This window comes from Bactrocera oleae, chromosome 2 (genome assembly GCF_042242935.1).
Source record: "Bactrocera oleae isolate idBacOlea1 chromosome 2, idBacOlea1, whole genome shotgun sequence".
In the NCBI taxonomy this organism is placed as follows: domain Eukaryota; kingdom Metazoa; phylum Arthropoda; class Insecta; order Diptera; family Tephritidae; genus Bactrocera; species Bactrocera oleae.
The window spans coordinates 62,919,469-62,935,917 of NC_091536.1; the positions used below are offsets into that span (position 1 = coordinate 62,919,469).

The 16,449-nt window shown below is 30.3% G+C and overlaps 1 protein-coding gene across 3 annotated transcripts in view; it reads left to right on the forward strand.

Annotated features, from left to right (window-relative positions):
- The window catches only part of grn (GATA binding protein grain), a 122,057-nt gene extending 117,554 nt beyond the window's left edge, over positions 1-4,503 (forward strand). For all 3 annotated transcript variants that reach the window (XM_070105472.1, XM_036368804.2, XM_036368805.2), the window contains exons 8-9: positions 645-832; positions 3,178-4,503. In XM_070105472.1, coding sequence (XP_069961573.1) covers positions 645-832; positions 3,178-3,204 — 215 coding nt within the window. In that variant the 3' untranslated portion in view covers positions 3,205-4,503. The remainder of the gene's footprint in view (positions 1-644; positions 833-3,177) is intronic.
- Positions 4,504-16,449: the final 11,946 nt, after the last annotated feature.

The window sequence follows — 16,449 nt, forward strand, 5'->3', positions numbered from 1 at the left end:
AAATTATATAAAATTTATGAATAGCATAAAAAACAAAAAATTAATAACATCAATAATAAAATAAAATTTAAAAAATTATAAAAAAAATTTATTAATTTGCTTCATTTATTTAGACAAGACAAAATCATAAAAATTACTACTAAAATTTATTTAGTTTTAAATTATTAAATATTAAATGGGTGGATTTGGTATATATACGAGTATATAATATATTAAATGGCATATATGTGCATATGTATTAGACATAAAAATAACAAATTTCCGGAATTTCGAAATTTCAGTAAAAAAAAAGTACAAAAAAGCAAATGCATAAACTTTTTCTAGGTAATAATTGAACATCAATATTTTGAATTTTGAAACTTCAGCAAAACAGAACTAAAAATCAAATTCACAAATTTTTAATTAAATATTTAAATTTTATTTCCATTAATTTACAATTTTATATCCACTATTCGCAGTAAATGAATTATATTAAATTAAATCATTGCTCGCATATTAACTCACAATTCATAAATTTATTACATAATATACACATACATATACATATATAGTACATACATGTATGTTAATGCATGCATCATAATTGCCGTTTATTTTTCAATATGTATTTAATTTGTATTATTTTGTTCTTCTTTGATTTCCAGCACAACATGGCCATCTTTCCAGTGGTTTACATCCCGCACATGCGCACATGCACGGCGGCTGGTATACCGGCGGTATGGGCGCTTTAGGTGCTTCTAGTGGCTTGCAGAGCGGCTTCTCGACAGCTGGTTCACTGGGTGGCGGCGTGGTACCACATTCGCAGCCTTACCATCTTGGTTTGGGTTCGATGGTGAGTTGAAGAAAATTACGCCAAGTAGAGAGAAATTTCTATTGTTTTATTTATATAATATATAAATGAATAAGAGCAAGCGCTAAGAGAAAGCTAATTGAAAGAGAAAATTTTGCAAATTGCAAGAGTTGCAGAGTATAATACCCAGTTGGCATAGTTAGTTATAGGGTAGTTTCAAAACAACTTTTCTAAAAAACATTTTTGCTTTTTAGTTTTAATAAATAAGAACTTTGTGCAAAAATAGAAATTTAGGAAAATATTTAAAAAATTAATATAATAAACTAATTAATATAATAAATAATAATAATTAATAATTATAATTGTTTGAAAAAATACATATATGAGAAATATTTTACTAGTTTTTATGCAAATCGAATTAGTTTTCAAAACTATATTTTTCAAAAATATTTCAAAGCAACTTTATTCAAAAAGCTTTTTTTTAATTTTATATAAATTAGAATTTTTTGCAAAAATGCACATAAAAAATTTTCTCAAAACATATTTGTTTAAAAAAATGTTAAAAACTTTTTAAAAATATTTAAGAAAAAATTATGGTTTGATATGCAATTATCTTAAAAAAATTTGTGAAACATATTATATTATTTTTTATTAAGATATAATTTCTTTTCCAAACAATTTTCATCAAAAATACTTTTTATACTCTCGCAACATGTTGCTACAGAGTATAATAGTTTTGTTCACCTAACGGTTGTTTGTATCACCTAAAACTAATCGAGCTAGATATAGGGTTGTATAAATATGTATAACTGATCAGGATGAAGAGACGAGTTGAAATCTGGGTGACTGTCTGTCCTTCCGTTCGTCCGTCCGTCCGTGCAAGCTTTAACTTGAGTAAAAATTGAGATATCTTTATGCATCTTGGTAAACGTGTTTCTTGGTACCGTATGACGGTTTGCGTTACAGATGGACGTAATCGGACCACTGCCACGCCCACAAAACGCCATTAATCAAAAACGTATAAATTGCCATTATTAAGCTCCGCAATAAGATACAAGACTGTTATTTGGTACACAGGATCACATTAGGGGGTTCATCTGCAGTTAAAAAATTTTTTTGTAAAGTATGCGTGGTCCCGCCTCTAATAGGTTTAATGTGCATATCTCCTAAGCCGCTAATGTTATAATAATTCATATAATTCCATAATTCACTGGAAGCAAATGTTTTAGAACCTCTACCCACAGTGTGAAAATAGTTCAAATCGGGTGGCAACTTCGCCTACTCCCCATATAACGGTACTGTTAAAAACTACTAAAAGCGCGATAAATCAAGCACTAAACACGCCGGAGACATTAAATTTTATCTCTGGGATGGTATGAGATAACTTTATAGGAACCGCGTTCAAAATTAAACAGTAGGCGTGGCACCGCCCACTTTTAGGTGAAACCCCATATCTTGGGATCTGCTTAACCGATTTCAACCAAATTCAGTGCATAACATTATTTTCATATTTTTATGTTATATTGCGGAAATGGGCTCAATCGGACTACAACCACGCCTATTTCCCATATAATACCATTTTCAATTCCATCTGATTCTTTCACTTTCCACTATGCATATCAAGCAACAATGATTATATCGGGATAAAACTTTGCGTGAATAATACGTTTAATGTATGCCAACTTGTGACCAAAAATTGTCTAAATCGAACCAAAACTGTTCAGTTAGTTCCCCTAAGTACTAAATATGTGGACCCCAGTGCCTATAGTTGATCTTCTACCGAAAATATCAGCCAATCCACAAAGAAATCTCAAACGAGTATACCATTTGACTTTGCGAGAGTATAAAATGTTCGGTTACATCCGAACTTAGCCCTTCCTTACTTGTTTATATTTAAATTAATTGAATAAATAAAAAATTTGTGCAAAAATGCAAATTGAAGTAATATGATACATGTTATTAAAAACATATTTAAAGATATTAAAAAAATAAATAATAAAATTGATATATTATTAAAAAAACCACTAATAACTATACATATTTTTTTTAGTATATAAAAATTTCTTAAAAATATATGTTCCTAAATTATATTTTAATATTTTTAATGCAAATAAAGTTTGTAATTATAATTAAATATGGAAATGAATTTTATTTTTTCAATTATTGCAGAAACAGTCTGGAAATAAGTAGCATTAAGTTATGTACGTTACGTTATTCTAAAACAAAATATTTTTTACTCTTATTTTCCCTTACTTTTTTTTTATCAAATAGAACCAACCCAAGCTCTCTACCATTACTCTAAATTATTACTTATGTTACCTCCAACAACAAAATCAGCACAACAACCAAACTAATTCATGCATTTTCCACCGCTTTCTCATTCACAGGGCACCTGGCGTACGGATTATACGTGATGGAGCGGGAACAATTTGAATAATAATTTATTCAATTGAAAGTAAACAAGGCAAAAACGGTAACGCAAATCATACACTGCACGCAATGCGTTTAACGGCAAACCGCACACAAACAACATGAGCAAATTTGAGCACAAAAACTACCAGTGAACCAAAAGAGTCTTTAAGTAAAATAAACTAGCTCTACAACAACAACATGATACTAAAAGCAACCAAAAGGAACGTAAAAGCCGTAACCGAACGTCTACGCCTACAACGTATGCCAACAGCAACAATATATATGGTATACTAGTTACAACAAACATAACCAACAACTGACTACAACAACAACTTGCAAAGTACAACAAACAACACAAGAACTTGAAAATATTTGCAAACAAAAATTTATGCCGGAAAATTTATGTTTCACCAAAAATTCATTGCAAACTCTTACGCGCGTTCTCCCTCTCTCACACACACTACCTTTCACATACGCAGCAACGGTACTTTGTATTACTGTAAGGCGTTTTGGTTTTGGTTGCGAATACCGGGATTATCCTGTCGCCGCCAACATTAATGATTGCAACTAAAAAAGAAGTTCAAGTGGTGTGCAACATCATTAGTGACCAACAACGAGCCCTCAAAGCAACCACACAAAGGATCCACACCAAATCGGCATATCGAATACCGAGTTTCGCCTGCAACCAAGATTTACTCAATCGAGCGTGAGATTGTCTACAACAAAAGCAAAAAACCGAAAAGATTGCGAAAACTCAATTTCGGCTTGGTCACTTCTGAGCCGTGCGGCCCTCGGTCACGCTGCACTTGTTGCCAGCAGTTAAGCCGCGCTTAATTGCTCTTCGTCTTCTTTGCCTCGTACTTTACCTTCTCGAGTGTTTTGCATTCAACGAACGATTTCACGAACGGCTAAGCCGCTGATCGGTCTGAGCTACTGTTTAAACCGCAGCATTGTGGCTTAGCCAAAGGATTAAATCAAGTGCGGAATTGTTGTGTTGCTGTGCGCCATTGTTTGAGGCGTGGCTGTGTGTGTACTTGTTGTTGTTGTATGAAGACTTAGAGGAGAGCAGACAAGTGCTTGGCGCCAGTTTATTTGACATATTGTTAGAGGTGTATTAGTTAGTGGTGCTTACTTGGAACCCAGACTAATCAGTTTCAATGAAAACAATTATGTTAGAATGTACATACAAGTATATTTGCTATAATATTATACATATGTTGTTGCTAACTCCGCTGAGAAACTATTGTAATTTATTTATGCCTAAAAATATTTATAGTTATAAATGTATGCAGTTTTAATAGTTAACACAAATAATTAATACAATTATTTTTATTTATAATTATTGTATAATTTATTTTAGTTATTTATTATCTTTTTATTTATTTTTTATTTATTAAGTATTTAAATTAATCAATTTTATTTTTTTATTTCTTCATTCTCTAATTTTAAATTTTTTTTTTTCATTCTTTATTCCTTGTTTTATTTATTTATTAATATTTTTAATTCATAAATAATGTTTAGTAAAATAGGAAATTAATAATTTTTTTAATGTCTATTTTTTTGTTTTCTATTTTATTTTATTTTTTATTTGCATATTATTTATTTATTTTTATGTTTATAATTAATTTATGGGTTTTTGTTTATTATTATTATTTTTTAAATTGATTTTTTCATTCTCAATTTTTTGTTTTATTTTCTAATTTTTCTTCATATTATTATTTCTTTGGTTTAAAATTTCCGTTACTATATCCGTTTGCAAAAGTAAGGGTATTTATAATTTTAGTGGAATTTTAGCTATACAGCATCGCGTGCAATTCTTATTTATTTTAGTATCTCTTAATAGCTTACGATAAATAGTTCTAACTGTACATATTTATAATGTGAATATACATAACATTTACCCTAAAATATATTTGTTCGAGCACAAGCGTAATTAAATTTAGAAACTTCTTAAAAATCATTTCAACAAAAACATTTTAGGATGAAAACTCCAATAGTGCATTAAAGTTTTCACATTTTTCTTAAAATATGCAAGACATAAGCTCTGAAAGGAAAAGCTTTCTAAACACTTTGGGCTTTCACTTTATTGTTTTTTAAACCTCAATTTGAGTAAATTTTGCTAATATTTTGTTATTATAAAATATGTTTATTATTATCAATTAAAATTTATCGATTTTGGATATAGTTTCCTTGATTATGATAAATCTCTCTAACTCTAACTAGCACACTCGGCTCATAAAAGCTCCCATTTCATCAAAAAACAATTTCCATAGATTCAAGTGATGGGAACCCCTAAAATAAAAATATTACTCTCTTTTCAGTCGTTTTTGTTGTGAAAGCTTTCATACTACTTCGTTCAAAAGTTTTTTGAATTTGCTTTTAATTTGTTTTCAAAATATTACTTAATTTTACAAACCTGCTATCGCTTTTACTAAATGAGAACCAAAATACACTAAACAGCGCCAAACTGCTAAAATAATGAAAGCTCTGTGACGAAATTTCGACAAAGAGCAACTAAACGTCCAAAAATCTAGTAGTAAATCTTTTATATTTCAAAAACCAACAACAACGCAAAATTTGTTATCGCACTGCAATTTGAAATTGCACAAAAAATTTTTACAAAATTAAATTTAGTAAAATAAAAAATTGTAAATAAATGCATAAAAAAGTAAGAAAATATAAAAATATTCATATATAAGAAAATATGTAAAAATTAATTTATAGAATAAAGAATATTGAAGAAAAAACTAAACCGTGGAGTGATATCACAAATGAAAAAATATTAAAATTGCATTAAATAGGAAGAAGAAAAAGAAATTAAAAAATAAAAAGTTAGTAAAAGTATCCATAATTATACAAACGAAATAAATCTGTTAATTTTAAGCTAATAATATGTTAAAAAAGTCAAAAATCAGTTACTAAGCAAATCAAAAACGGATAAATACGAGTAAAAAGCAAAAAAACCGAAAAAGTGTAAGTCTTGTAAAAACTAGTTTTAATTTAAAAAAGCGCTTAAGTGGTAAATACCTACTTTTTAAAGAAAATTAAAATTAGAAAATACATATACAAATATATATCAAATGAGTAAAAAATAACAATATAAAAACAATGTAAATAAATTTAAAAAACTTGCACTGCAACTTGTTTTTTAATTAACGTGAATTTTTAGAATTGCAAAAAAAAACAAAAAAAAAATATTTTTGTGAATAAAAATCAAATTTTTTTTAAGTCAAAAAGCAAACTGATAAGTAATATATTTTTTTTTGTCCCAAAATTTAATTCAATATTATTCAAATTTAGTATTATTTATTAATAGTATTTTTAGTTGTAATTAATTTATGAAAATTTTCCGCCAATTAAAAATAAATATGTTGCTAATTTAAATAATTGTATAAAATAGCTGTGTCTGTACATTATTCTAAGGTAGTGTGTGTGTTAATTATGCACATAACTGTAAACTTATATGAAATTAATACGCTATATATGGTATATATGTACGTATAAGTGTAATTGGCCATATTGATAGTTAAAAAGTCGAAAACCTATTATTAAACAATTAAATTAAATTAGACTTATAATTAAAAAATTAATGTAATTCAAGAAAAATGAAATGTGAAATACAGTGTAAGTGAAAATCATTATTATTATTATTGATTAATATTAAATTTAATGGCAATCACAAATGCAAAAGTGCGGTGAAAAATGTGACAAAATTTAAGTAAAGTAATTTAAAAGATATAATTAAATAATAAAACAAAGAAAAAGAAATCACAAAAAAATAATAAAAATCATGTATGAAAAATTTAAACGAATGCCTTCTTATTTATTTTCTTCTTTATTTATTATATTCTGGTTCGTTTATGTACAGCACTAGGAAAAGCTACGTTGGTTGAAAAATCTTTGGCCTTTGGTACAACTTGGAGAGAATGGAAGAAACGTGGATAAATTATAACACACCTGAATCCAATCAGCAGTCCGCTGGAAGTCGCAGCGCCCGAAAATACCGTATAGCTGTCGGCCGGCAGGGTTTAAACCAGTATTTTTTGAGATTGGTATACTTGTAGAATTTCAAAGTCGGTCGGGTAATTTTGAAATAAAAATTCTTATTTTTTCAAAGATCCAATGTAGATGGAACCCATATATATATATATAAGTGGTATATTAAAAATGATATTTGCAATAATCTCAATTTCGAAGTTTGAAGGCATTTCTCTCGATTTTATACGCTGCGTAGACAAACGTAGATATTACTTTTTTCTTATGGCTCAATCTCTCGAAAAAATTGGTTTGATCGAGTACCCAGCCGACTGCTGCACAGTGTTATTTATCGCAAGGTTTATACTACAATATGACATCCTTAGGTAAAAGATAATTAAAATTATTAAGGGGTTTTATAATCTAGAAATCGAAAGAAACTGAAATTTTTTATTCCATTTCGATAATTTAGATATTAAAAATTATCTCCCTAAACATATTTTTCAAATATCTAATTATTTCCAAATTTATTGCCATTTTAGTGCCATGGCAACTAGCCTGAACGTAACGTAAAAGTTTAATACTTTTTTCTCGAAACTACTTTTTTTGATGCGGTCGTAACGATATTTCAATTACTAATCAGTCGATTTCCTCGAAATTTGGCAAGAATACATCTCTTACCTATATATAAAAATTAAACCCGTTGTCACGCCATAACTTGAGAACGCCTAGACCGATTTGGCTGTTTTTTTTTGTAGTTTTCTAATACTCTGTAGAAGGTTCCTAAGGAAAAAAGTATTGAGAAAATGTCTTAGAAAGATTGAAAAAATTCATTTAATTTTGCATATTTTAAAAAACGCTCGTAACGAATGTCATCGTCATTCACAACCATAGACTATATTGAAAGAGCATCGTTTGTTCGGAAATGTGGTTACTTAATTAAATTCTATCGCACTAATTTACTAATTTTTGAAAATTACTCGCCACAATTAAATGTATCGACTTTGACGGTAATATCAATAATACCAGTGATGATTTCATTTTAATGTAAGTATTTAATAATAATAAAATATCTATACTATGAGTTAGATTTCAGAATAGAAGTTAGATTTACCCTAAACTTCCAGCCAATTTCAGCACTATTGTAAACAGACAAAATTAATTAATTTCCCGTATTTTCCCAGTCGCACAAAATAATTATTTAAATAATAACTGGCGCGGTAATCGAGCTATATAGACAGAAAAAAAATGCTGAAATTAGTTTTGATAATAACATTTTACTAAATTAAACTGCTTACTCAATATAATTTAATTATACCTTAGCCACAGCAAGGCGTGACCAGGGTCTTCTAGTTTGTAATATTTTCAAAACATTTTCGAGAAAAGTGTGCAACAATCAACCCTTGTTTTTGCCTTTTTATGATTTTTTTTTCAATTCTGATCGTAAGGGTAGAAATCGTGACATTTAGAACGCCTTTTTCCCCATCTACTTAAGCACGAATGACTTTATGAAATTTATTTGTTTTCTTTCGAAATTTATTTAGTGTATTCTTCAAATATAAGTAAATAAATAATAGAAAATGTCTAATAGTCAGATGATCATAATTAATTTTATTCTACTCAGCAAATTTTATAAATCAAATATTAGTTACAGCCAGAGAAATTACTTTGAATTTTTTTCGCTGATTGTCAAGCAATCACAAAACTGTTTGAGAATGATATCAGTACGAAATTTTATTTTTCTAACGCCATATAGCCTAGCCCGATCGCACTTATACAACGCGAGATAAAGATTATTAAAGCTATCTATTGGAAAAACAATCAACTTTTTTTTAATAGACATTATATGCATACAAGTATACAAGTTGTGTAACATATAATATTCAGTAAGACTAAATAAACTAAGGCAATATTTAAGTACTATTATTTTTGTTGTAGCATAAGATCTTCCCGAAAACGACTTATTACAAAAAGTACCTACTGCCTAGTATATTCGATATATTAATTATTTAGCAAAAAATTCTCAATGGGGCGAAATTGAGAGTTTGAAACAACAGATTCAACAACAAGTGCCTCAATCAGCTCTGCCTAATACAGGAATCCACAGCTGCGATCAAACAAATTACTGTGGCAGAAATTCTATGAAAGAGTAGTGAAATTTCGCATGTAAGCGGGACCTACATTAGGCATAGACACCACAAAGGTTAAATTTCCATAGACAAACTTCTACTCGAATTCACGAGAGCCTTGCAAATGAGGTCGTCCGATGAAAAATAACCAAAGATTACACATTTACACGTGGAGTCTACAATTAATAAGTTTTTTTAAGATGTGTTATTCAAAACCCCATTTCAAAATAATTTCCATTTAATAGACAATTCGGGATTCTTACCTGCCATTGAGGACTAAATTATACCCAGTACAATCCAAGACTACGGACTTTCAAAAATCTATATATCTCTATATATGGATATGGATGATATCCCATGTCCTCCTCATATGTTGAAACTGAAAAAAAATTATATTAGATTTGCCACGAAGTTTGTAACACCCAGAAGGAAACGTCGGAGTCCCTATAAAGTATATGTACTTTATATATACTTGTTATAGGTAAAAATTATTAGCGTGTCTAGTTGAGTCGCTTTAGCCATGTCTGTCTATTTATACACAAACTAGTCGCTCAGTTTTTGAGATATCGATTTGAAAGGTTGCACACGTCCTTTTCTATCTAAGGAGCTGCTTATTTGTCGGAACCGATATCGGACCATGATTACATATAGCTGTCATACAAACTGAACGCTCGTAATAAAGCTTTTGTACGGAAAGCCTTTTCATTTGGCGATGGAATATCTTGAAGAAATTCGGCACAGATTATTGTCTGAGACAACGCTACGATCCCCGAAGGATCGGACCACTGTACCATATAGCTGCCATAAAAACTGACCCATCAAAATCAAAGTATCTTTATACAACATTTTATGCTAGAAAAAATGCACCTGTGAAGGATATTAGGGCTTCGGTAAAACCAAAATTAACGTTTATTCTTGTTATATAATCTAAATATAATAATAATAAATTAGTATAATTGCAATTATTATTATTACTGCTATATTACGGTGTCATTTGTAGCACTTCGCGCAACTTTATTACCGCGCATAAATAAAGTGGACATAAAAACCATTGATTTGTATGTAGAATTGTATACATAACCATTAGCAGCAACAACAACAACGCTTATATATAATTGTCCACGATATTGTCGTAAGTCAATTGTCGGTTGTTTGTAATACAAATCCAACGTTCAATGCATATTGATTGACTCAACCGCTCACACATATACAAACGCATACATACACAAGTCTAATGATTAATTTTAATTCATGCACACTGGTTCGAAACACAAATTTTTTATGATAATTTTCTATGATATCGAAAGGCAATAAATTTCTACACTTACATACATACATGGTTACTAATACATACCTACATACTTATGTTTGGGTCTACGCTTGATGGTTATTGGCATGTTCTTGTTAAGTGTGACCATTGATTGCCAACAAGCCGACAGCCTGTGGTTTTTCTTCTGTTCCCCGTCTGCACCTCTGATTAATCTTTCACTCGGCTGTTTTTATTATTCCTATTAGTTGCTCATGCTCACAGGTGCGATTATTGCCATTTTATTGATACTTAATGCTATTCATTTAATTTTGTTCGATTAAGTTCTTTTGTGCTTACAACATTGTTTATATGATTACTGGAAATTCAAAAATTATAAATCAAAAACTGATAGGCAATTCGCATATATACAGATAGACAAAATGGCAAAATTTTATACAAATTCTTTGATCCATTTTTTGGAATAAGTAAAAATCGAAGACGAATCAAAACGTGTCTAAGCAGAACAGCTGCCAAAAATAACTAAATATTCAAAATGGTCGACCTTGTCAAAATATGGTTAGTAAGGGATACGATTACCAACATAACGCAACAAAGCAATCGAATCGAAATCGAATACAGGTAGCCCGCAAAAGTTCTAAATTCGCAATACTTCTTGAACAAATACCATACGGGAATAAACCAACTTGATGAACAGAGACATTTCTATTTGGTGAATTTAAAATACACCTTAAAATATCTAAATGTGAAGTCGACTACTTCATCGAGTTCTTGGTGGTTGATTAAAAAACTTTGTTTTGAAAAAAAATGAACTCTTGAAAAATGTGACCATGTAAAGCAAATGTCAGATATATTTTAACAAATAAAAGGATACCAGTGATATTAAGTACCTTTCAGGGAAAATGTAAATGAGTTGGATATTCTCTTTGCCTTCGTTTATAAGAAAAAATGTCTTAATACTAAATTGAAACGCACTTATATAATTATATAAAGCTATCTGATATGCAGACCATAAACTGAAGCGAGGGGGGGAAAACCAATATATATATATATGGACCAACTACCCCCATTTGCAGAGGAGCGTTAACAGATATAGAGATGTTTTGTTAGTTGTTGAATTCTGGTGTTCCCCCTTTCTCAAGAATGTGTTTAAAATTTATAATTTAATTTGATTAAGAAGTTTGTGAAAAAAGACGACGCCAATTTAAATATTACATTTTATGGTCATGTTATGGGTCTGATCTGATTAGAGTAACATGGAAAGCCTTTGTTAAGTTTCTCAAATTATTGCTTGCATAAAAGGGCAAGAAGGCCCCGACAACAGTCAGATATCGTTAGGTCAATATTCCTCATCATTCCGACTATTATTTGGCTTTATCCACTCCAACTATTTAAAGATCTTATAAACAACCGTTAATTGAACGATACTTTTGTACACTTGTAGACTAAAAAAAAGAAAAAGCGTATATCATATTCCTTTATAAATATAGCCAAAGCCGTAGGCGAGATCACAAAAATTATATACAGCAATATTTTTGTAATAGATTATCATAGCCCTTTAGTCATAAAAATTCACTTTGGACCTACACAGTATAAACAAGTATGCTATATTCTACACATATAAATCGATGTCGAATTAATCTATCGGCGAATTAATTAGAGGTTAGGTTTATGATTTTATTTCAAATTTTAACTTCAACCTTTTTAACGACTTCGAAAAAAAAAAACTCCAATTAATGATGGAAACAATTAGTACCGTCAGCTACATAAAAAAAATTAAATAGTTAATTACCTAACTATGTTCATATTTACTTAAAATCAAGCAGAGGTATTTGTGAGTGTTGCAATTAATTTCTTTATGACCTCTTCATATTAATCGAAATAATTTTGCAAAATTGAGTATTTGAATATATCACTAAATTAATTTTATCTTCGATAGCTGCCGCTAAGACTCTTTAGCAACTTTTGTTGTAATCAATAATGAGTATTTAAAGAAAAATGCTCTTGAATACCAATCCACTGACATAAATACAAATTAAATAAAATGCTCGTACTTTTTCAGTGTGCTGAGTAACTAAACGGCAGCGTGATTTTTCCAAAAGTCCACAACTGACGCCTAATTAAAATGGCAAAGTTCGTGTTTAGATCACATAAAAGCTCCTTTGATTTATGTCAATGGCAAAAATGGCAAATTGCAAGCTAAATATACGCACACATACGAAAAGTAAATTAAGCACACATGTTCGCCTTGTATTTACTTTGTGGTGACAGAGGCCTTTGGCAGGTGGAATTTCAGGGGGAGGTTTCTAAAAATTTAACCCATAAATACTGTGAACATACATCAATTTTATATTGTATTAAGTAAGTTAGTAATAACTGATGCAAGAATTAAGGAATGGTTTAATTTGTTATTATATTTATTTTAGTAAAAAAGTAATAAAATAACTATCAGGGCGCGAATTGTATGCCATTTTTGTAATCAGATTTTTATAGGTGTATCCATTTAGGTAAATTTGGGCCCTACTCTCCTGTGGAAATTTATATTTGAAAGCAACCACACTGTTATACGTTTTAATCTTATATTAGTCTCTAGATACGTCATTAAAGTGTTATAATTGCTTGCTATTCTAATGAAATTGGATTATGCCAGTCTTTCATGTGTATACCAGTTGCTTGTTCGATTCGTCAACTTTTTTTTGTGTATATGAAACAGATTAATGTTAGAAAGTTTGTAATGAATATTGTAGACAACGAATTGTTTATAAATTTCTCTTTACAGATTTGTCCATTCCACATATGCCAATTAAAAAATGATTTTGCTTTTTTTGGATTTTTGGACTTTTGATTTGAAAAGTTATGAATTTTTTTGAATTTATGTGAATATAATCTGGTTCTAATGGACGCGAATTATGTAGCAATTTGAACCTTTTGTATTAAAAAAAAATCCGTTAAAGAAAATATATGGTGCATGCAATACTTGTTTGTTGCGATACTCAATTTTAGTCGGTTAGGAATATTTTACATCCAGAAATACGAATTGTGTAAAGTGTTTACGAATAGAACACCTAGTAAGAACCACATATTAAACCAATGTGCTTTCATCATCAAGAAGTTGATTTTTTTAACACATCATATAAAAAAGTGAGCAATGTTTGAGCTATAATTGAAAATCGATATTTTTTCGATCGACTCTGACCTCTTGTGAAAAATGTGTTTTTGAAAGCAATGCTCTATTTGATTAGATCTAAGTTAGATCGAGTTCCAACAGCTGTTAATTTAACTGTCATAATTATATAAAACCTCCACCGAGGTAAAACCTATATAATCGACAAAGCTCCTCATATAATCTATCAGTCGTTCAACGATTGAAGTATCGAAATTTCATTGAAAAGTATAATGTACAGATTCATTGTTAGTCAACATGAGCATTGGAAATATAGCTATATATTGACTACCCAATCCAACACAGCTGAGTAAAAAGCGCTGAAATTTAGGGAAAATATTTAAAATTTTACCCTTCGAATTTAAACAAAAAAAAACCAAAATTAGATGCACCATACTATTATGTTAAAAGTTCTTACTAAGTATTAAATATATTACGAAATCAAAATGAGCTTTAAACTCCACACAAAAACTTTCCTGAGCAAAAGCTTTGTTAGTTAATATATTCACCATTATAGCATTTGAAATATCTTTAGCATAAACAAAAAAAAATGTTAGATTGGGTTGCACCGAGTCTAAATTACCCTTCACAAATACCAAAGGTTCCTTACAAGATCTTGATTTTGATCGTTCAGTTTGTATGGAATCTATATGCTATAGCGATCCGAGCAGCTTTTCTAGGAGAAAAAAGAACGTGAGCAAAATTTCAGATCGATATATCAAAAGTTGGCTTATACAGAGACGGACAGACAAACAGACGAACATGACTAAATCGACTCAACACGCTATGCTGATCACTTATTTATACATTTTATAGGGTATCTGACGTTTCCTTCTAAGTGTTATAAACTACGTTATATATACCCTGTTCAGGGTATAAAGACTTTACATCACCACAACAAATTGGAGTGAAAAAATGAGAGTACCCCCTAAAAAATATGCCATTGTTAATATGATCTATTTATATATAAACTATACCTTCACCTTCGGTCAGCTGTGGAAATGCTTTGCATGTGTGGGTGTATCGCGTTTCTAATCAGTCTAAATATTCAACTGAATGCGCCCATATCCGTTTCCGTTTTGACTGCAATCACAGTTAACGTAGCAATTCTAGTTGGCGGAGCAGCTAACTGGTTATTAAAATATGTTTACAGGCTTACACACGCAAATGCACACATGCACACACACGTCCATGCTCATATATATATATACACACACACACACAGATATTTTAACAGTCGTTATTCTAGTAGTTAAAAGTGAGTATTTTCGAAAAATGTATTTATTAGGCTTGCATGCAAGCAGACCAATCAATTTGTCAAATACAACAACAACGTGGTACTACAAAAAAAGCAAAATACGCGCATATTCTGAGTAAAAAAGCAAATAAGTCGAAAATTAAACATATGTGAAATGTTGGCGGTAATGAGTGGCAGACATCAGCTGCTGCTGCTATTAGTGCTGTTGTTGTTGCTATATTTGCTTTTGTTTCTTTTGTTGTTTTTTCAACAACAAGCACGTGTAATATGCACAAGCATTTAGAGTCCCTGAAAAAAGTGAATTAAATGCGCAAACTATTTGCCTCTGAATAGTGGCAAATAATAATTTTAAGCTGCCCCCCTGTCTCCCTTGGGCCTGCAGCACGTTTTCCTCAACACTCAACAGTAATTTAAAATTAATAATTAAAAAAATCAGCTAAATTGTCCAATTACTGTGTTGTTGCTGTATTATTAGTTGCACGAGAGAAATGCATTTTGAAAAATCGCAAATTGGAGAAATAATTAGATGACGCTTTGGCAGAAAAACAACCAAATAGCTTGCTAAAATTAATGCTTTTACATATATAATAAATACATGCTCACAATTGTTTGTTGTAATTACCGTTGATGCTGGCCTTTCCCGGCCGGCTGTGTCCATGTTGTTGCTATCATTTTAATGACACTACACTCGTGTTGTCATTGATTGTTCCGTTGCGTGTTTGTGTTGTTGTTGGAATTACATTGCATGCTTTAAATTACAATACTCAAATTACTAGTTTGACACCGCGTAACTGCTATTGGCACAAAAAATACCATACACTAATAGCATCTCTATTAATTTTACTTTGTTTGCATTTAAAAATCACCTCATTATCTGAGCTCTTTAATAATTGTTTGCTTGTCAGCTAGACACGCTCATCATTTAAACCCATATATACTCTATAGAGACTCTGACGTTTCCTTCAGAGTGATACAAACTTCGTGGCACACTTAATATACCCTGTTCTGGGTATAAAGGCTTTCAACACCCATAATATAAATTGTATACAGTTTCTATCAACATTTCCATCTTTCCAGCTCGCACCGGTGAAATGAACTCTTCTTTCTATACGATATAGTCCACTGCAGTCTTACCAAACCTTCAAAAAACAATGTATAAAATTCACAGCTGTCAAACAACCGGTTCATGATAGCATTTTGACCGATGTAGCTTTAGCATTCTGAAATATAAGTACAAAAGGTGTTTCATAGCAAGGTACATCTCGCCTCAATTTTAGATGTTAAAACTGGATAGAATGAAAAATAAAGGAGTGAAAAAATCTAGAGACTTTACTTTGACTTTAAGCGATGGTATTGTGGATCCATACTTAAAAGTTCTTGGCAGCCCCATCACTCAACATAACCTAACCGTATTCTTAAAAATAATACCTCAGATTGTTGCCATTAGTCTAATAC